This window comes from Aspergillus ruber, assembly GCF_000600275.1.
Source record: "Aspergillus ruber CBS 135680 unplaced genomic scaffold scaffold00008, whole genome shotgun sequence".
Taxonomy (NCBI): Eukaryota; Fungi; Ascomycota; class Eurotiomycetes; order Eurotiales; family Aspergillaceae; genus Aspergillus; species Aspergillus ruber.
The window spans coordinates 527,704-546,925 of NW_024467304.1; the positions used below are offsets into that span (position 1 = coordinate 527,704).

The window sequence follows — 19,222 nt, forward strand, 5'->3', positions numbered from 1 at the left end:
GATTGGCTCTCTATTGATGTGCCGAGTTGTGACTCTTCTGCGGGAAGTCAATGTCTGGCATGTGGTCGTTAGAAATAGGAACCGTACCTGAAAGTATGCGCAGTCCGTCGCTTGTTCCAACGGTTTTACTATATACGTTCCTTTTCTCCCCCACCCCCCAATTTAGTTAGTAATTCCAGTATTCGCGTGGAAATTCGTCCGCTCAATCCGAACCTGTCTGCTCCTCTCGCCTCTTCTTCTTTGGCCTTGCTGCATCTCCTAGCGACAAGATGCCATCGTTCGAGAGAAGGCTATCTCTATCACGTTTCCGCTTCTCAGGCATAGCATTACGTTTTTTTCGCTGCTCTTCCTTGATCAGCAGTCGTCGCTGGACCTCCTCAGAGATATCCTCTGTTTCAGCAGAGACTGGCGTTGTGTTCCGCAAGTCTTCGTCGTTTCCTGGAATTTCCACGCGCTTTCGCTTCTGCGCGCGACTTTCTTGTAGCCTGCTCAGTTCCGTGCCGTTCTCGTTTGCCTCTCCTGGCCTGGCTCTCTTTTTACTCATTGGAGGATTTGACCCCGATGCTGTCGTCGACTTCGCATCATCGACTTGAGAGGCGGGCTGTTCCCCATTTGCCCCTGTACTATCCATCTGTCTACATATTAGACTCAGGCACTAAGAAAAACAGTAGGCCCCAGAGGCAGCCTACCTGTTTCTTAACAACGCGGAATTGTGACATCAACTTATTTGTTTTGTCAAGCATAGAAGAAATCGTCCGGAACTTATTATCATCAGATTGGGGGTGTTCTCTCGCAGCTTGTAGCATATCTAAATGCGAAGAAAGGACGAATTCATGTTGAGAACATATCTGTGGTTACTGTAAGTCACATAGTCGTCGTTACGCCATAGTGGTCCCGAACACACCTGAGGCCACGACAGTTGCCCGGTTTCTGCCTGAGTGCCTTGAGCAGGGATACTTGTATTTTCGCCCTCGTTTATTTCCTCAATGGACGGATTCATAGTCGTTTGCGTGTGGATATAGGGTACAGATAGCAGAGTCTGAGGAAGCGCTGTCGTCGGATTAAGGCCGAGATCCCTGGATTCGACGAGACTCGGGCAGCCCCACCGCGAGTGGATTATTTCTCCGTCAGTGTCTGAATACCGCCTACAAGAATACTTGCTAACGAGACACTACATATGTACAAGTTAATAAATAGGAGCTAGAAAATATTGACCTTTTCGCATGATATACTTAGCGTGAAAATGGAGTGATTCCTTACAAATATCTAATTCAGAATCAGATAGTTATCCAGCATTATCATCTCACTGATGCTTTTGATATTCGGAGTCAGAGCTCATGCCTCATTTTGGGGGATCACGAGGTAATAGTGACTAGAAGTACAGCCCTCTGCGAGAGAGGGAACGTATGAGAGCGTATCGGATCCTGCTTATGTCCCACAACACTTTGTACAGCCTCGATGCCGAAAAGAGCGCGTTTAATAATTTTAAGCTACGGACTATATACGCCCAGCCCAGTATAGTAGGAGGCTTGTATGTCGTAGAACCTCGTATGGTATGTTATGTAGTATGTATTACTGGCTTCGCACTTTTCTTTTTTCTCTTCTCTTACTCTCTTGTCAGATGTATCCGGAAACCCATCAACATTTCCCAGGAATGGTTATTGGAATGTCTATAAAAAAGGCCCTGTCCCGGGGTCTCCTGGATTTTCTTGGACGTGGGAAATCCATCCAGCTCAACAATTTTCATAGTCCTGCAGAGCCCTTGATTCTAGTAATCTAATCACGTCTACTACCTATACTGTTCCATACTCCATCATGACAGACCAATCAACCCAATAACTCTCAAAATCAATATCAACCCTCTCAATCAACCGCCACGAACGAGGCGATCGGTAATTACGCGCTTGAGCCATCGGATAGTAGCCAGACCGGCGAGGCCCCGGTATCCTTAAAGGGACCCGTTCAGAATACTCATACCGAAGAGCAGGGCCCAGAGAGGTAAGTATCTCATCTTGCTTATCACATATATTTGTTGCCTCTTATATTTTGTTGCTTGTTAGTGAGAAGTGCCAACCGTCCAATATCATTGACGACTTGGCCGGCATTGGTGCCTAGGCGGGTTCGAAACCTGGGTCCCTTGAGAGGGACTTCGAAGCAGCGATGCTTGACATGGGACTTAGATTGGATTGATGTGGTTATATGCTTGTCTTGTATGGTCTTTGTTTATTTTGTTCACATGGAGTTACCACACGCACGGCGTATTTGGTTGGCTGTGGCATTCCGAGACAAGTGCAGGTCCGGAGTACAGGGCACATACGCATAGAACACGTCTGCAATTGAACACATGCTTCTGAATTGTTATAGAATAAATGAGCATCAAATAATTACCCTGGCTGCATAGTACAAATATACAATGTCATGTCAATGTTTTAAGATATCACAATCCCAACACGCCGGTTCAATCATCAATCCATCAGAGTATCAATGCGCCATGCCAAATACAGGAAATCAACCTGTCAATGATCAAACAGAATGCAAAATATTTCCCAAATAGTTCAACAATCACCAAGCACCAGGATCAAAATCGAATCGTGACAGCTCCTTTTGCGAATCCTCCACATCCTTCTTCGCCTTCATTCGCATGTAGAAAATTGGACAATCTCGGGAAGAGCAAATGACCTCGCAATGTAGACTGCCTTGGCAGCGTTGACACTGTGTCCACAGTCGACCGAAACGGACCTCTAGGTCAGACGTCTTGGTCAGCGTCTTGGTATACAATTCACCAAGACGAGGGCGGCAGTGTTCGCAGACAGCCCCGGCCATCTCTTCCTTCCCGGAAAGAGGTTTCTTGCAGCCCATGCAGGTTTGGGTTTTCTTCGCGAACTTCATAAGACCACCAAGGGTTGGTGCAGCAACGGAAATTGAACGCGTGTGCTCTCCGGTAAGCAGCTGGTTGGCTTTCTTCTCTCCGAGGATGGGTTCGAAAATACGACCAAGAGGGTTCGCGAGTTGGTTATCGAGGTAGTATTTCGTATCGATGGGAATATTGTTTTCAAGGACGAAAATAGGGTCTTCCGACTTCTCGTAGTTCTTTGAACCTCCGGCACCTTTCACGATGACATATGCGACACGGTCACCTAGAGTGGGTGCTGAACCTGCATCACGTTTCCGCATTCGCTCCGCAAGTTCAACGTGTGCTTGCTTGGCCGTGTAGTCGGATTTCGAAAGCGCTTTCGTAATCACAAGTTTCGACATATCGACCTTGTTCTGTAGAAGATCCGAAATGGTATCCTTGACGTATCTGCAAATTCAGTTAGCAAATGATTGTAGAATGCAGAAGGGATCGGTAAATTTACTCACTCTTGAGCAGCATCGAGGTTCCGGTCGATCAATATCTTGTTCAGCACCGTTTCAATTACGTTCTGGACCAGCAGGCAGTTATCTCTACGGACAGTCTCGATACCCTTAGTGTCCATCTTGTCGAACTTCTTCGGATTCGTCCAGTAGAGACCCGCATATCTCTTTTTGTTGATAAGAAGATACGGGAAATAGACCTTTTCGAATTCTAGTTTGATGGGCTTGATGAACTTGGACGAGACATATTCGGATGCCTCTTGCCCAAGCTTCATGGCATCCTCAAGTTCAGCCACGCCAAACTTCACCATGACTGAGTCGGTATCACCATAGATTACCTTGGCATCATGGGAATATCCGTTGGCAATAGTGTACTTGGCCTCCACCTCTTGCTTCGTCTTCTCAATCATTTGACGACCATAACTGGTCGTGCTACTGGCGATGGGCAGACACGGCAGTTTCCCAACCGTCGCGCCGGTAAGACCGTAAACACTGTTTGCGCTGACCTTCAAGGCAAGCTGTCGTCCGTTCAACACAGCCTGCTTGAATGGGTCAGTTTCTACTCCAAGTTCCTTCTTTGCACGTTTTCTTGCAGTGAGCAGTTCTTCCAAAATTTGCGAAAGAAGACCCTTGCGAACTTTTATGGTACAGAACATATCGCCGTTTGGAGTGACGATGTAGTCTTCATCTTTCTTCAAACCAAGCTTCTCAACGCTTGTCTTGTTCAGCAATGTCGTGTAACATAGATTGTGTGCCTGGATAATCGACGGGTATAGTGATGCAAAATCCAGTGTCGCAATTGGTACGCCGTAGTAGCCTCGAACCGGTTCAATGACAGTGGCACCTTCGTAGTCTTGCTCATCAGTCGATTTTGCGTTGGGTATAACAAGCTGTTGCTCTAACGCTTTCCGGAACAGTTGACTAATGAACTTGACTTGTTGACCTCGCGAAAGTAAGAAATTGAAAGGTACACCAGTAACTCTTGCCATCTCGGTATAATTGACCAGGCACATTAATTTGTCCATCAACCGCTGCGGAAGGTATGCATCTTTCAAACAGTAAACGGCTAGACGGCGTCTTGAGTCGGGTGTCCCGTTGAATAACTCAGTGATCATCGTATGGTGAACATCTTCTTTCTGTTCGCCCAAGAACTCGTAGGAGACCGAATTCAACGTATAGCTTCGAAGATGGTAGTCACGCTGAACTAATTGAAGGAGATCAAGTTGGATTCTGCCGTTCGTGTTCGTTGACTTTGTGTCGCGGTTGCCCATCTGTTTGCTGGAGAAGTTGGTTTCCTTGGCCTGCGACTGAATACCCCTTAATCTAGTCCAGTACGGAAATCCTGCACATTTGAGATGTTTCGCTCTGTCTAAGAGATAAGGGAAATCGAAGTTGGCAATGTTATATCCGATGATCACATCAGGGTCAACTTTGTCCACGAAATCACGCCATGCCATGAGCATTTTTTCCTCCTTGTCGAACTCCAGAACTTGGGTGTTAACAATTAAGCTGCACGTATCCAGTACAAATACGTTTCGAACGAAAGGCTTCGATTCACCATATCGAGTGACGACGTTGGCTATTTGGATCACTGGGTCTTGGTTGGGTTCGGGGAAAATGCCTTTTCGTCCAGCACATTCGATATCGAACGACAATACGCGAAGAGGTGCCATTTTAGCCCACTCGTCGTTGGGAGGGTGTGAAATGAGATCACGATAGTCAACGCTTGCTTCGATCTGGCATGTTGATAACTTTTCGTTCGGAGAGAATAAATGGTATTTTCCTGCCTTGGCCTCTACCCAGGCCATACCCGCGATGTTTGTATCAATCATGAACCTCAACAGATATTGAATATTATCGAAGGTGAGGATCCCCGAATCTGAACTGCTCCATAACCCCTTGTAGTTCATACTCGAGCCACCGTTCTCGAGCGCACTTCGCACCTTGGTGATGTATCTGGGCTCCGTCACCGTAATCTTCAAGTAATAGCTTTTCTGGTTTCCTTGAAATCCGTAAATGTTCTCTCGCATCGTTATCTGGACCGATTGGATAGCATTTTGGAATAGACCGGTTTTGGTTTCCAGGAAAGCACGGTAGGGTTCGCAGTCTTCTTTCGTAAAGTTCACAGGGGCAGCGATATAGAGATAGTGTTGGAATCCGGTAACGTGGAGCAAGACGGATTGGCCAACCTATGGAACCTATTAGCAAATCGCGAGTGGTTTCTTGAAGCAACAACTATACCTCTGTAACGCCAAACAACCGAATTGCCGTCTTGCCACCCATGATTGTCCCTTCCTCGGCATCAATCTGCTGGAAGCAGATGTTCTCTTTCGTGGGATCAAACTCCCCAAGTGGTGGCCGCTCCCATTGCTGATCCTTCTCGGAGTTCGAATCCTTCAATCCGCTGATATCCTGTGTCAACTTTTCCAGCACCTCCTCTTCGAACTGACTCTTCTGCGGCTGGCTCGAGCCAAACGCCTTCCGTTGTCCATTTTGAGATGGCGAATTGACCTTGACAATAGCTTCTGCTTCAAGTTTGCGCTTCTTGATAGCAGCCGGCGTATTCAATGGACTGCGGAGATTGTTCGTAGCTTCGCCCAGCACCCGCTTCACGGCTTCAGGCATAATGGCAACTCATAGAAGAAGAATTTGGGTGATGGAGAGCAAATGGAGCACCTAAGATGATGGTCGTAAAGCGCCAATGCTCTTAATGATTGTTGTTCCGAAAGTGCTCCGTCACGGGCAACTGCGCTCCTTCGCGTTCGCGCCTTGACGTGACGCCCTTTACGCGTGAGACAAGGTCACGTGTTGCGTGTTGCTAATGACGCAAAGGTACTTTATGCATCGCGGTTATTCATTTTATGCACGCTTTCGCTTCTCTAATTGGTTATATGACAAGTCATTCCTTTGTGCTGCTGTAAACCTATATCAACATACAAAATCGCCCTAATACATTCTACTCGGTATTCAGGTATAAGTCCATCTTGGATGAAGACAGAAGTTCTACGTCTATTGGTCTACGGACGCTTTTCTGTACGTGCCATGGCTGCTATTGCCTGAGGCCACAAGGCATGATTCTGACTCAGAAAAAGCGTTTTCGCCTTCAATAGATGACGCGGGGCAAAATGATCGATCTATGGAAAACGAGATCTCTTTTGCAGGTCAATAGATGCTATAATGGAATAAACGCTCTTTCTCAAATAGTCACAATGTTCTAACCCAACCCGTGTGGATGCGGCTTGCCAGATGGCATATAGAAACCGATGGAAGCAAGGCTGATTGACTTCTTCCAACCAACTCAGTCGAACAACCGTGGCATCTTTTGACAGCCAAACACGACTTTGAGACGTACTAGGCTACATGAAGAGGCTCTTTTCATATTGTGGGAGCTTTGGTTCATTCGTTGCAGCATTGGCGAATTTCAGGAAGCCAACTGTTAGAGAGACAATTACCTGTGATCGCCGGACCGGACTCAAGTTATATTGAATATCTCATTACAGGGGAAAAAAAAAAATATATATATATATATATATTATCTTTGTTTCTCTGCTGCCTTATTTCTCCTTCTACCGGATAATTGAGGTCTTCTTTCCATATATATGGCGGACAGGATCCCGATGACACCTGTTGCACTTCCCACCAATTAATCGAATTACTGACTGCAACATGTCAATGTTCATATCAGCAGCTGATCTCTCTTCGTCCGACTCTCAATCCAGTTCCGACGAAGGTGAACAGGATGTGGTTGCGAGTTCAAGCTACCATGTGGGAGGTGCGACCCAGCCTTCTGCCAATCCCACCAATACGCCTCCCCTCATAAGCAGGAGCTCGTCTTATCGCCGTCATGAGGTTCCAGATGCAAAGGATATCCCAGATATCGATACCGGGAGCCATGCAAACATGATGACCGCTGCGTTGCTGGAGTTCTACTGCTTAAGCCGGGCTACAGATATCTTGAATGCCCAGGAGGGCTCAGTTGGAAATTATACCCGTGATTCTCCGGAAGTACAGTACTTGGGAAAACGGATGTATGCCTTTAAATCACAGTTTTTATCATCACATGGCGTGCTAGCCAGTGGTGTGGACAAGGAAGAGTTGGGAACGACAAGGCAATACTACCGCGACAACCTCGATTTACTTGGAGTATCTGCCCTAGAGGGATTGGATCTGAACGATCGCCATGTGCAACAGTCGCCAGTAAGTACGACAAGGGACCTAGCTTTGACTACCAGGTCCTCAAACATGCGCGTTCTCAAGGAGACTCCACCTGGAGGTTATGTACACCACATGGATCAAAGACGAGAAATACTAGGTCTCAAAGAATTTTCCGGTGGAAGAAATGTCACTCCTCTGGAAGATATTCGATTGGATGTCACGAAGTTGCCACATCGAACATTGCCGTTTACCGGAAGTTCTCCCGTGAGCCTCCCACTCTTCAGTTCTCAGCCACCGTCGCCCATCAATGCTATGTCTCGCTACGCAACGGAATTCTCTGAGGTCGGTATCTTAGGTCGAGGCTCGTATGGCGAGGTGTACCATGTACAGAATCACATTGATGGGCAAAATTATGCCGTGAAGAAGATTCCGCTGAGCCAGAGACGGCTGGAGCAATTGCAGTTTGGTGGTAATCAACTTGAGACCATCATGAAAGAGATCCGGACGCTGGCTCGACTGGAGCATACCAACGTCGTTCGGTACTACGGTGCATGGGTTGAGAAAGCGCACTTTTCGCAACGCGTTTCTAATCGACCAACTTCTTTTGCGTCCAACAATGGACAGACTGCGGCGTCTAACCAAGAACAAACTCATAGTTACCTGCCCAGCCACGACCCAACGGACGACCAGAGCTATGGGGTTATATTTGAGCATTCCGAGAGTTCTGCGGCTGAAACGCATTCAGATTCAATGTCACAACGGAGTCAGTCAACCACAACCTCGCGCCACTCGAAGAGATCTTCGGGTCACAGTATCCAATTCGATGAAGAGATTGAATCTATTACCCGTGGTTTCAGCGTCCCATCCCAGGGTCAGTTGTCAACTTTTGGTGCAAATGACAGCGATATTTTCACCGATGGCCTAAGTCATGGCGCCTCGAAAATGCAGGTCCAACGAAGGGCCAGAGATGGGACGAATGACATTGCTGTTGTCCTCCATATTCAGATGTCACTACATCCTACTTCACTCGGCTCTTACCTCAATCCGCAGCAAAGTGAGAAAGAAATACGGCGCCATTGCTATCACCTGGTGCCATCCTTGAGGCTGATGCTAAGCATAATCTCTGGCGTCGAGTATATCCACTCCAAAGGCATCGTACATCGTGATCTCAAACCGGCGAACATTTTTCTGTCATCTCTAGAGAATAGCAACTTAGAGATATGCGGTACATGTCAAAAACAACCCGAATCAGACTGCCGGTATTACCATCCTCGGATTGGAGATTTCGGCCTCGTTGCAGATATCTCACATATAGACGATTGCTCTCTCAGGGGCTCTGTGTCATCACAGAATATGAACCGTGTCGTTGGGACCGAATTTTATCGCCCACCTACGAACAGCAATAGTCCCGGGATATCGGAGTCGGATGAATCTATAACTGACGAGGATTATTACACTATCGACGAGCGACTTGATGTATACGCCCTTGGGGTGATTCTATTTGAGCTCTTGTATCGCCTGGGTACGAAAATGGAACGCCAGATGGTTCTAAGTGAATTGACCCGGGGTAGGAGCTCCTCGGCTTCAATTGACATGGCCACACAAAGAACGATCTTTCCGTCTGATTTTGCAGAGAAAATCGACATGGGGCAGGTGCCGCTCGAGGAGGGAATGACTGTTGCAGGTTCTATAATGACCTGCATTAGAGGCATGCTGGAGCCGCGTTCTAGACAGAGATGGCGCTGCTCCCATGTCAAGAAGCATTTGGTGGGTATTTTAAGCGCATTAGAGAGGGCGTCGTGATTTGATACTGAGCTGCATTGGGAAAAGGAACCTACCCTACTCCATAGAAACGTTAATTTATATGAAGAAAGTGATACGAACTCAACTCATCTCATGTCCTGTTTTCCTATTTCAGTGACATTCCGCGGTCCTCGGTTTGAAGCTTTCCCCGCATGAGGACCAGACGATAAGATAAGACTCTACCCCTGTTTCCAAGCATATACATATCAATGAACACCATACACATTCTACAACCAATTGCGCCAGAACACCCAAATAACACTCTACACAAATGAAATCTCCAATAGCCCCCTACAGCTCCCCTCTCCTCCCCCAACTCTCCCTCCAAAACCCCTACTACACCCCCCTCCACTACAACCTCCGCGCCTCCATCCGCTCCTACATCGAAGCCTCAATCGCGCCCTACGCCCAAGAATGGGAAGAATCAGGCCAAGTCCCCGAACCTGTCCGTCGCCACCACTGCGAACTAGGCTTTAGCATCGTGCACCCGCTCACAACCCCCGAAGACGCGGGTGGTCTGTCATTGCCCGGGAACGTGCCGTTTGATAAGTGGGATACGTGGTGCAGTTTGATTTTGACGGAGGAACTTACGAGGATTGGGTTTGTGGGTGTTGTTTGGGGACTGGGGGGTGGGAATGCGATTGGGGGGCCGCCGGTCGCGAGGTTTGGGACTGTGGAGCAGAGGAGGAGGTGGTTGCCGAAAATTGCGAGGGGGGAAGTGAGATTTTGCTTGGGGATTACGGAGCCTGATGGTGAATTCTTTTTGGCTGTTATGGTTTCGATGAGGGTACGATACTGACTTTGTGCAGCTGGATCGGATGTCGCGAATATTCAGACTACGGCGAAACGGGAGGGTGATAACTATATCGTGAACGGTACGAAGAAGTGGATTACCAACGGGATTTGGGCTGATTATTGCACGGCTGCTGTCCGGACTGGAGGACCGGGTAAAGGTGGAATCAGCCTGCTCGTGGTTCCGCTGAAGGCGCCTGGAGTGACTCGTCAACGGATGCACAATTCAGGTGTCAATGCCAGCGGTAGGTACTTCATTTCCGGCTATGAACAATGAGCTGACACATATCAGGATCAACATTCATCGAGCTCGACGATGTCCGTGTCCCGGTTGACCATCTGATTGGGGAAGAGAACAATGGATTCCCATTGATCATGTCTAGTGAGTACCTGCTGATATCAGTTAAAGGGTCGCCAGCTAATTAGGAAGACTTCAACCCCGAACGCCTCAGTCTTGCATGCGCCTCTCTCCAACTAGCCCGCGTATGTGCAGAAGATGCTTTCAACTACGCTGTCCAACGTGAGACATTCGGCTCCCCTCTAATCCAAAAGCAAGCTATCCAATCCAAAATCTTCAAATTCGGCCTAATGATCGAACCAGCCTACGCATTCATGGAGCAACTCGCACACATCATCGAACTCACTAAAGATCAGCCCGTGGACAATATCAGGATCGGTGGTATGACAGCTCTCCTCAAGGTTATGGCGACAAGAGCTCTTGAGAAAAGTGTTCGTGAGGCGCAGCAGATTCTAGGCGGTGCTGGCTACAATAGAGCCGGGAAGGGGGCACGGATTGAGCAGATTAGTCGGGATATGAGAGTTCATGTTGTTGGGGGTGGGAGTGAGGAGATTATGATGGGGCTGGCGTTGCAGGAGGAGATGAAAGCTCTCAAGACAAGACGTAAAGCACTGGAGAGTCGGAAGTCGAAGATATAATAGGTCTGTATATAATGTCATGGATTATCGCAACCATGCTATATAAACCGAGTCATACCATATCCATCCAAGCTTAGAACCTCGAGAATGGCAACCTATACCACGTTAGCCCTGAAATACATCCGCCAGTCCGACAGCAAACATACCACTTCCCCTTCAACGTAATAACTGCCCAATCATTCCCCCCTTCATCAGTCTCCTTCTCCACCTTCGTCGAAAACGAAATCGCGCTCATAATTCCATCCCCAAACTTCTCATTCAAAACCGCCTTATATGCATATCCATAGTTCTGCACAATCTCATATAATCGATAAATCAACGGTTCCCGAGGCGGCATCTCCACCGACCGACCCCGGTCCGGAAACCCACCTAGCTGCTCTTCAAGTACCGGCTTGGGAATCTCGAGAAGGGAAGAGAGGTTGGAGATATCTTCGGGGGAGGCTTTGGCTTGGCCGTAGAAGATGGCGGCGGCGGCTACTTCGGAGCGGTTGAGGTGGTGGGCAATTTGTTCGAAGGTGAGTTTTTTGGTGGATTTAGCGTTGAAGAGGGTCGTGGATGCGGTGGGGAGGGAGGGGTGTTGGGAGGTCTGGTGAGTTAGTTTTGGCTATATCTCTGGTGTATGGGGGACTCACGTCGAGAGTGGCGAGGGACATGGTGATGGATTGGACACAAGTGTGATATAATTGATTTCGGATAATGGGGTTTTGCAAGTAATGATAGTGGGATCTTGAATTGATTTATATAGTTTCGTTCGAAGATGTCATGTTGATACAACATTGTTGGAGGCCGTTGTACAAGTATTGTATCGTACCATGACTGTCCGTCTACTCGGAGATAGCGGAACCAACTGACAGTTGCAGATCACGAGGGATGATACGGTACATTACCATTAGTTCTGGCAATTGATATCGAGTTTTGAATTAATTAAAAACGATTCCTGCTCGCTTTCGCCCCTGCTTGTATTGAAATATGTCCCGTGGCCGACTCAAATACAGCTTTGAGTGCTAATTACTCACAGCAGCAATGCAAGGTCATTTATATTAGAGGATACCTGGGGCGAGCAGCATTTCATGACTAAGAGACTAAGAGTAGTTAACTAATGCCCGTCTGAATGTCTACAGATGGTAATCTGGGCCAAGGGACTACTGTAGCCCTCGACTTAACATACTGAAGTCAGAAGACCAGATGGAAAGGAATTGAGACGGTGATGTACAAGAAGTTATCTCTAGTTACCGAAGTGGCATAAAAAGACCAAATAAAACCGCGAATACACCGCAGAGAATCACTGGCTGGAAGCATCAGTCTTCGGCTGAATGTTCTCGATGTATGCTTCCGGAAGAGACTGGGTAGCCTTGAATCTCTTCAAATACTCCTTGGTCCAGTCAAAGTCATTAGCAGGGTCGCCCGGGCTGACGTATTGACACTCAGTCACAGGAATCCGCACAATGGACTTCATCCAGACCAAAAGATTCGTCTTCTTCCTCGTCAGAGCCTGGTCCCTTTGACAACGCAAAAAAATATCCGTAAGCTAGAAAGATAAGTCCACTACCTTTTCCTCTTCTGTCAACGGTCTAGGCTTTGGCGTCTTTTCAGAGTCAGCGGCAGTGGCAGGTGCCTGCGTCGAGGACTGCAAGAAGCCTCTCGGATCGCGCCAGTTTCCGGGTAAACTACCCTTCATCGAGCTGACATTCTTATTGATTTTGTCGATGACCATGTCGCTGAGCGCTATGCCGGGAACAAGGCCGATCAGTTCATCCATAAAGGCGTCAGGAGGGCGACTTTGCTCTCCTTTTATGTTGACTGGCGAATGTCTGGGAAATCGGTTTCTCACAAAGAGAAACGGAGGCATGTGCACTCGATTTGGGCCAGTACATTGTAATTGTAGCTAGAGGAGATATTCTGTCCTGATACATCTTCCAATACAGTGCATGAGTTGATGATTGTTACCTCAATCAGCATCACATGTGAATACAAGAGCATATGCACAGTTTCAAACCAGGCAGGAGTATCAATCAAATGGTAGAATATGCCGTATAAGCAAACATCAAGGCATTAGGACATCCCATGATGTTTCACTCCCTAACTATCCCTGAGACTTTGCTGGTTGCCCATGTTCACATTCCCACAGATAATGTGGGCCGTCGACATACACACTGTCAGTAGATTAAAGTGAAATGGGGTGGTGGAAAACAGATCCACAGTAACCCAGATTTTTAGATGACTGATGGGACAAATAGTTTTCAGCTGAATGACCTACTGAGACTAGTGTTAGATGATAGTGAGGGTTTGTGGTTGTAGAGTATGCATCTCTGTGGTGGTTCTGCAGTGACAACACACCAGCTGAACTGAAATATACATAGCTCAGTCTACACTGATGCTTCAGTCTCTACTTGCTTTAATCCCACTTTGCTTTGAATCATTATGGCTCGTGTACTATCATATCCATTTCAGATGTATTGAGTTAAAACACAGCACATTCAACCTTCTATCCGCCTAACGGAAAGTCTCTGGGATACGCTTGGGCTGAGCTGCTCCAAGGACAAATACATTCTCTCCCATGGCAATAATCTCAATGTGAAATGAATTTCCTTGAGAAAACATGGGGCAATACGGAGCACCTCCAACACTATGACCACTACAGCCAGGAAAGACATGTACGAGTATCTGGTTTCGACAAGAAGCAAGTTCCAATGATGGTATAACAAAGCCAAACGCCCTATTAAAAGAGACCCCGAGCAGATGAGAATTGTGGGAAGTCGAAGCGTCTTTGTTTGTATGCAGGCCTCTGCTGGTGGTGGGTACGTGCTGGTAATACCTTAGCCTCCACTTCATGACAACTCTCCCGTAGTAGCGGATACAGACTGGCCGACTTTGATGCTGATTGAGAAAGTGGGATGTATCGGCGCTAAATGGACATGCATAGGTGTTGTTTCTTGGTATATATTGACAGTGTGGCAGGATTAAACTCAAAGAGGAAGTCTAATGAGCACAGCCACAGGCATCCCCTCCATATTCCTTAGCATTTGGGACTATTGACATGAATGTCTCTGATTGACTGATTTCAGCCACCATGAGACCACCCTGAACGGAACGTGGCAGCCTGTCTGAGCGGGGCACCTCCTCTATATAAGACATCTGATCTTCCGAGGGATCTCCCTTCCTTCTGTCTTTAATTTGATCAAAAAAATACACTGCCTACCAATTCTATATTATTCTACCTCTATAACGCCATGTCACAGCGAGAAGACCACCTGGCCTATGGCCATTACTACTCGCAGGACGGTTCTCGGAGCGGGGCAGGCGAGAGCGCCAGAGGCTTAGTTGGAGATACCTTCAAAAAGCTGAAGTCAACATACAAGAGCCATCAGGGTTCTCCAGCTCAGAGTCAGCAGGCAGGAAGTAACCAGCAGCAGAGTCATAACCCTGGAGGTTATGGGGTACGTTGCTGAAATCCCAAGAAGACACCTAAGAAGAACCCCGCTAACACTTATCTTATCTGCGGCTCAGCAACAACCAAACCAGAGTCAAACCCCCAATCCCCCGTACCAAAATCCTCAGTCCCAAGGAAAGCCTCCGAAGCAGGATAAAGTTTCCGGACTGCTGGGAAAGCTTCAAGGCACCGTAGCAGATTTCGGTGGTGAATTCGCCCAGCGTATCGGAACCGCACTCGATCCACAGGCCTATGCGGAATATGGACAGCAGAACCCGGATACGGATTATCGATTTGGAAGTTTTGCTCCGGCGCGACAGGGGAATGATGTGAAGTGGTATGTCGATGGGTGCAGCTACTTCTATGCTGTCTCCAAGGCGTTGGAGAATGCAAGGGAGTCAGTTTGGATTTTGGATTGTGGGTTCCGTCTCATTGCACCGTTGGCGGACATACGAAGTATGCTAACCAGGACTAGGGTGGCTTTCTCCAGAATTGTACCTACGACGTCCTCCCGCGAAGAATGAACAGTATCGACTCGATCGGCTGCTTCAAGCTGCCGCTCAGCGTGGAGTGCGGGTGAATATCATCGTCTACAAGGAGGTGACCCAGGCTTTGACTTGTATGTTCCCGGCCACAACATCAGAGAACAGCAAGGAATACTAATGTCGCTCGCTAGTGTCCTCCTCCCACACAAAGCACCATCTGGAAAACCTCCACCCCAATATCGCAGTTTTCCGCCACCCCGACCACCTCCCTGACGCCCAAGAACTCACTGCTTCGATAACGTCGTCCCTTCAGCATTTCTCTCTCGATGCTGCTTCGCTGGCCAAGATGCCCGGGGAGGCAATCAAAGGTATATACGGAATGAACGATGATGTCATTCTCTACTGGGCACACCACGAGAAGCTCTGCTTGATTGACGGCCGAGTGGCATTCATGGGAGGCCTGGACTTGTGCTTTGGACGCTGGGACACCAACCAACACAGCCTCTCCGATGTCCATCCCACAGACTTGAACGAGATCGTCTTCCCTGGCCAGGACTACAACAACGCCCGAGTCCTCGACTTCCAGGACGTTTCGCACTGGGAGCAGAACCAGTTGGATCGGAAGTCAGCCTCTCGCATGGGATGGTCTGATGTGGCCCTGAGCTTGCACGGACGAGTTGTTGAGGACCTGCGAAGGCATTTCGTGGAGCGGTGGAACTTCATCTATGATGCGAAGTATGAAGTTCGTAAGGAGCAGAGGTATTCACGACTGGCATTGTTTGGACGTCCGAGCTCGGCTGTCAGTCAGGGTAGCCAGTCTCCGCAACCTGGCCATGAGCAACAGCATGGAGCTGGGAAACTACAATCACCTCAGCCACAGCAGCCATCCCAGCAGCCACAGCAAGCTCCACAATGGCAGCAACCGCAGTCACCACAACCCCAGCAGCCACAGCAAGCTCCACAATGGCAGCAACCGCAGTCACCACAACCCCAGCAGCCATCCCAGCAGCCATCCCAGCAGCCACAACAACAAGCCCAACCACAATGGCAGCAGTCGCAGTCGCAGCCGCAGCAACAACAACCTTCACCACAGCAGCCTCATTGGCAGCAACCACCACAGCAGGCTCAGCAACAGCCACAACTGGCAGAGCTGCAAGCATCGCCCGGATGGCAACAGCAATCGCAGTCTCAACAGCCACAACAGCAACCGCAGCAACCGCAAGTGTCCCAAGAGAAACCACAATGGCAGCAGCAGCAGTCTACGGAATATAAACCATATCGGCCAGACGGCGCTTCAAACACTCCTCCGTCTCAAAATTCCGGCAGTCCCACTCCAAGCCATCAATCGCCGCCGCCGAGCTACCATGCATACGAACACCAGAGTACTCCACAACAATATACATACACTGGACAGTCGTTCCCACCACCGCCTCCTGGAGCTCCCCCGAATAAACCCAATCAGCTCCAAACTCAACAGAGCCAGCAGGGTCAACAGCAGGGTCAGCAAGGCCAAGCACCTTACTTCCCGCCTCCACCGACTCAGGAAGGTTCTCAAAACCAAACACGTTGTGTTGAGGATCACGAAGGTACCCGCGGTGTTGGTGATCTTGACAGAGGCTTCGCTCTCCCTCGTCGTTTCAAAAAGGATGATCTGATGCAGTATAGCAACAATTTCCGTGGTCAATTGGCCGGCCAGATCCATCAATACCAGGACCGTCTCACCACACTTGGACGACCACAGGGGCAGGCGCGGGGTAACATGTCTTGCCAGATTGTGCGCAGCTGTTCCAAATGGAGTCATGGTAGCGACACCGAGCACTCGATTGCCGACGCCTATTCGGCCATCATCCGCAACAGTGAGCATTGTGTTTACATCGAGAACCAGTTCTTCATCACCGCTACAAGCGACTCTCAGAAACCCGTCAAGAATAAGATCGGTGCTGCGATCGTGGAGCGTATCTTGCGCGCGGCTCGTGCAGGCCAGAAGTATAAGATTATCGTTGTGATTCCTTGCGTGCCATGCTTTGCTGGAGACTTGAGCGATGAATCCACCTTGGGCACTCGTGCCATTATGGAGTTTCAGTACAACTCCATCAACCGAGGTGGAAACAGCATAATGGAGCTTATTGCCAAGGAAGGGTACAACCCTATGGAATATATCCGCTTCTACAATCTTCGTAACTACGACCGCATTAACCTCAGTGGTCCGTTGGCGGACGCTGAACAGAGAAGCGGTGTTAATTACGAAGAGGCGCGGAAAGAGCAGGATGTGAAAACTGGTGGGCAAGGTGGCTATGGTCCGGGCGCTCCTCGGAGTGCGTTTGACCCGTCAGCTCCGTTCCAGCAGTATCAAAATGCTGCCCGGCAAATGTCTGACAAGCCATCGTCTGGTCAGTGGGATAGCGTGAGCTCATGCTATATGCTGAATGGAGAAGACCTTCGCAAGGTGCCATGGGATGGTCCTGCTGAGGCTGAAATCGATGCATTCGTTACTGAGGAACTATATGTTCACTCCAAGGTATGCTCTTTCGCCCTCTTTCATTGGGAAAGACTAACAGAAGTAGGTTATGATTGCCGATGATAGAATCGTCATTTGCGGATCCGCAAACATCAACGACCGATCCCAGCTGGGAGATCACGACTCAGAGATTGCAGTGATCATCGAAGACTACACACCAATTTCGTCCACGATGAATGGCAAACCCTGGACCGCGAGCCGCTTTGCAGCATCCCTGCGTCGACAGCTATTCCGCAAGCACCTTGGCCTCCTCCCACCCCAAGACCCCGAACGTCCAGACGCCAACTACGAGCCAGCCGGTGTCCCCAACGACGCCGACTTGGACTCACCCGAAAGCCAACTCGTCGCCGATCCGTTGGCCGATCCCCTCCACAACGTCTGGAACACCCGCGCACGTACAAACACTGAAGCCTTCCGAAAGGTCTTCCATTCCGTTCCCGACGATTCGGTTCGCGACTGGGCTACTTACAAGGAGTTCTACGGGTACTACTTCCACAAGGCGGATAAGCAGGCCTATGGAGAAGCAAAGGATGCGGCACCGGCGAGGTACAGGTATGGACATGTTGTTCGGGACAACTTCCCGCCTGGTCCTGAGGGCGTGAAGCAAGTCAAGGAATTGCTTAGCCAAGTGAAGGGAACATTGGTTGAAATGCCGTTGATGTTTTTGATCCAGGAGGACGTTGCGAAGGAGGGACTAACGCTTAACGAGGTGACGGAGCCGATCTATACTTGATTTTGCATACCTTGATTTGATGTATATTTGACACTTTGGTAATTTACGTCTATTTGGACATTGTTTCATTTCATTTCATTTCATTTCATTTCTTTTTCATTCTTTTTCATTTCTTTTCTTTCTTTCTTTCTCATTTATGGAACTTCCGCATATAGCATGCATGATATTGTTCTCGGGAACATTCGAGAACAATATCAAGCAGATGACTGCAGATGATTAGCATGTCGATATTTTCAACCACCGAGCATAGGTAAGTGATAAACGCAGGAATCTCTGCAGAAACGAAAGGATACTAAACATGATGTATTGTATTTGCGTGCGTATAATCCAAAGTTGGGATATTCTAGCATCTCAAACCTGACTTGGCATGTTGATATCCTCTGTTAGTTACTTACGAAACAACTTATCATTTGGCCCTCGTTCTCCCAAACTTGTTTTTACAAAACAAATACTATTATTCCCGGCTATTAACGGTTTCCAGGGGGGAATCCTTTGTTAAGCACCGACGATCCAAGGTCTAGGGCATCCAAACAAAAGACCCACCTGCGCGTCAAGAACAATACCAACGCATTCATGTCTGCATATTAATATTGTTCTATACCAATTGAATACGGCCACTCCAGATTGTCTCTGCATGTTGCAGACGAAATGTTCTATGGGGCTAGTCTGCATACATCCAATCGAAGACCGCTTACCATTGTTCTCCATTTGATTCTTCCTCTAGAATAGGGAGTAAACCATATCGACCATTCCTCTACATGCTCGACTCGATATAAAACCCCTTGACCCTCTCCAACTCAACCTCATTTTCTCTCCATCCAGCGCACTCAATATCCTACTCTCCAGGTTACTCTACATCTCAAACTGCACGCTTAGCCAATCCGTTCCATCACCAACATGTCTCCCATGACTATTGCTAAGATCCCTGCCGTTGCCAAGGGTAAGCCTCCCCCATCCCCCCATCCCTCCGTAACCCCTTCCCTATGGACAAGACAAAATGCTAACAATATGTGCAG

The 19,222-nt window shown here is 48.4% G+C and overlaps 8 protein-coding genes across 8 annotated transcripts; 4 read left to right on the forward strand and 4 right to left on the reverse strand.

Annotated features, from left to right (window-relative positions):
• Positions 1 to 8: 8 nt before the first annotated feature.
• EURHEDRAFT_411044 (uncharacterized protein) lies at positions 9 to 944 on the reverse strand. The gene has a single exon (XM_040781508.1). It carries the CDS (start codon positions 629 to 631, stop codon positions 203 to 205), a length of 429 nt encoding a protein of 142 aa, XP_040640224.1. The 5' UTR covers positions 632 to 944; the 3' UTR covers positions 9 to 202.
• Positions 945 to 1,430: 486 nt separating this feature from the next.
• EURHEDRAFT_401601 (uncharacterized protein) lies at positions 1,431 to 2,115 on the forward strand (the record flags this gene model as incomplete). Its single annotated transcript, XM_040780101.1, has 4 exons — positions 1,431 to 1,553; positions 1,622 to 1,771; positions 1,823 to 1,998; positions 2,061 to 2,115. The coding sequence occupies 4 exons, from the start codon at positions 1,431 to 1,433 to the stop codon at positions 2,113 to 2,115; spliced, it is 504 nt and encodes a 167-aa protein (XP_040640225.1).
• A 447-nt stretch (positions 2,116 to 2,562) lies between these two features.
• EURHEDRAFT_452859 (DNA-directed DNA polymerase delta POL3) lies at positions 2,563 to 5,979 on the reverse strand (the record flags this gene model as incomplete). The annotated part of the gene is made up of 3 exons (XM_040784071.1): positions 2,563 to 3,301; positions 3,361 to 5,543; positions 5,596 to 5,979. The coding sequence occupies 3 exons, from the start codon at positions 5,977 to 5,979 to the stop codon at positions 2,563 to 2,565; spliced, it is 3,306 nt and encodes a 1,101-aa protein (XP_040640226.1).
• Positions 5,980 to 7,020: 1,041 nt separating this feature from the next.
• On the forward strand, positions 7,021 to 9,312 carry EURHEDRAFT_453236 (putative protein kinase; the record flags this gene model as incomplete). Its single annotated transcript, XM_040784106.1, has 2 exons — positions 7,021 to 8,261; positions 8,322 to 9,312. The coding sequence occupies 2 exons, from the start codon at positions 7,021 to 7,023 to the stop codon at positions 9,310 to 9,312; spliced, it is 2,232 nt and encodes a 743-aa protein (XP_040640227.1).
• Positions 9,313 to 9,583: 271 nt separating this feature from the next.
• On the forward strand, positions 9,584 to 11,040 carry EURHEDRAFT_514381 (acyl-CoA dehydrogenase family protein; the record flags this gene model as incomplete). Its single annotated transcript, XM_040786264.1, has 4 exons — positions 9,584 to 10,064; positions 10,122 to 10,349; positions 10,397 to 10,486; positions 10,535 to 11,040. The coding sequence occupies 4 exons, from the start codon at positions 9,584 to 9,586 to the stop codon at positions 11,038 to 11,040; spliced, it is 1,305 nt and encodes a 434-aa protein (XP_040640228.1).
• Positions 11,041 to 11,113: 73 nt separating this feature from the next.
• cyn1 (putative cyanate hydratase) lies at positions 11,114 to 11,693 on the reverse strand (the record flags this gene model as incomplete). Its single annotated transcript, XM_040778858.1, has 3 exons — positions 11,114 to 11,135; positions 11,187 to 11,626; positions 11,673 to 11,693. 3 exons carry the CDS (start codon positions 11,691 to 11,693, stop codon positions 11,114 to 11,116), a joined length of 483 nt encoding a protein of 160 aa, XP_040640229.1.
• Positions 11,694 to 12,007: 314 nt separating this feature from the next.
• EURHEDRAFT_553856 (uncharacterized protein) lies at positions 12,008 to 12,799 on the reverse strand (the record flags this gene model as incomplete). The annotated part of the gene is made up of 2 exons (XM_040787576.1): positions 12,008 to 12,568; positions 12,590 to 12,799. The coding sequence occupies 2 exons, from the start codon at positions 12,797 to 12,799 to the stop codon at positions 12,323 to 12,325; spliced, it is 456 nt and encodes a 151-aa protein (XP_040640230.1). The 3' UTR covers positions 12,008 to 12,322.
• A 1,312-nt stretch (positions 12,800 to 14,111) lies between these two features.
• pld2 (putative phospholipase D (PLD)) lies at positions 14,112 to 18,240 on the forward strand. Its single transcript, XM_040785703.1, has 5 exons — positions 14,112 to 14,477; positions 14,548 to 14,887; positions 14,946 to 15,089; positions 15,147 to 17,473; positions 17,520 to 18,240. Exons 1-5 carry the CDS (start codon positions 14,271 to 14,273, stop codon positions 18,204 to 18,206), a joined length of 3,705 nt encoding a protein of 1,234 aa, XP_040640231.1. The 5' UTR covers positions 14,112 to 14,270; the 3' UTR covers positions 18,207 to 18,240.
• Positions 18,241 to 19,222: the final 982 nt, after the last annotated feature.